This window comes from Diaphorina citri, unplaced genomic scaffold, assembly GCF_000475195.1.
Source record: "Diaphorina citri unplaced genomic scaffold, Diaci psyllid genome assembly version 1.1 scaffold102908, whole genome shotgun sequence".
In the NCBI taxonomy this organism is placed as follows: Eukaryota; Metazoa; Arthropoda; class Insecta; order Hemiptera; family Psyllidae; genus Diaphorina; species Diaphorina citri.
This window is the reverse complement of record NW_007479860.1, coordinates 1-301: the sequence shown is the minus strand read 5'-3', so window position 1 is coordinate 301 and position 301 is coordinate 1. Positions and strand designations below refer to the sequence as shown.

General features: G+C 42.2%; 1 protein-coding gene across 1 annotated transcript; it reads left to right on the top strand.

Annotated features, from left to right (window-relative positions):
* Positions 1–4: 4 nt before the first annotated feature.
* On the top strand, positions 5–298 carry LOC113473805 (dynein assembly factor 3, axonemal-like; the record flags this gene model as incomplete). The annotated part of the gene is made up of 1 exon (XM_026833244.1): positions 5–298. A coding segment is annotated over one exon (294 nt), but the record flags the coding sequence as incomplete, so codon positions are not given.
* Between the last annotated feature and the right edge of the window lie 3 nt (positions 299–301).

Here is a 301-nt window from a genome sequence, read left to right as displayed (position 1 = left end):
GGTAGCATTCACTTGGATAGAAACAGAGAATACAGAACCGAACCTAACCTTTGCATCGGGCGTGTCTGCTAAAGGAGAAAAGCTAGTAAGTCTTGGATATTTGGGAGATATTATGAACGGTCCATTCCTGGGATTTGGTATTGAGAGTGAAGACACAGATATGTTGAGAATGAGTAATGGAGTCTGTATCAAGAGATCTGCAGATATCATGGAACGAAACTTGCTGCGATTATTCTACGAGATAGAACAAGGCAAGGCATATGAACATCGTGCTGGAGGAGATGAAGAAGAGTTGGGAGTT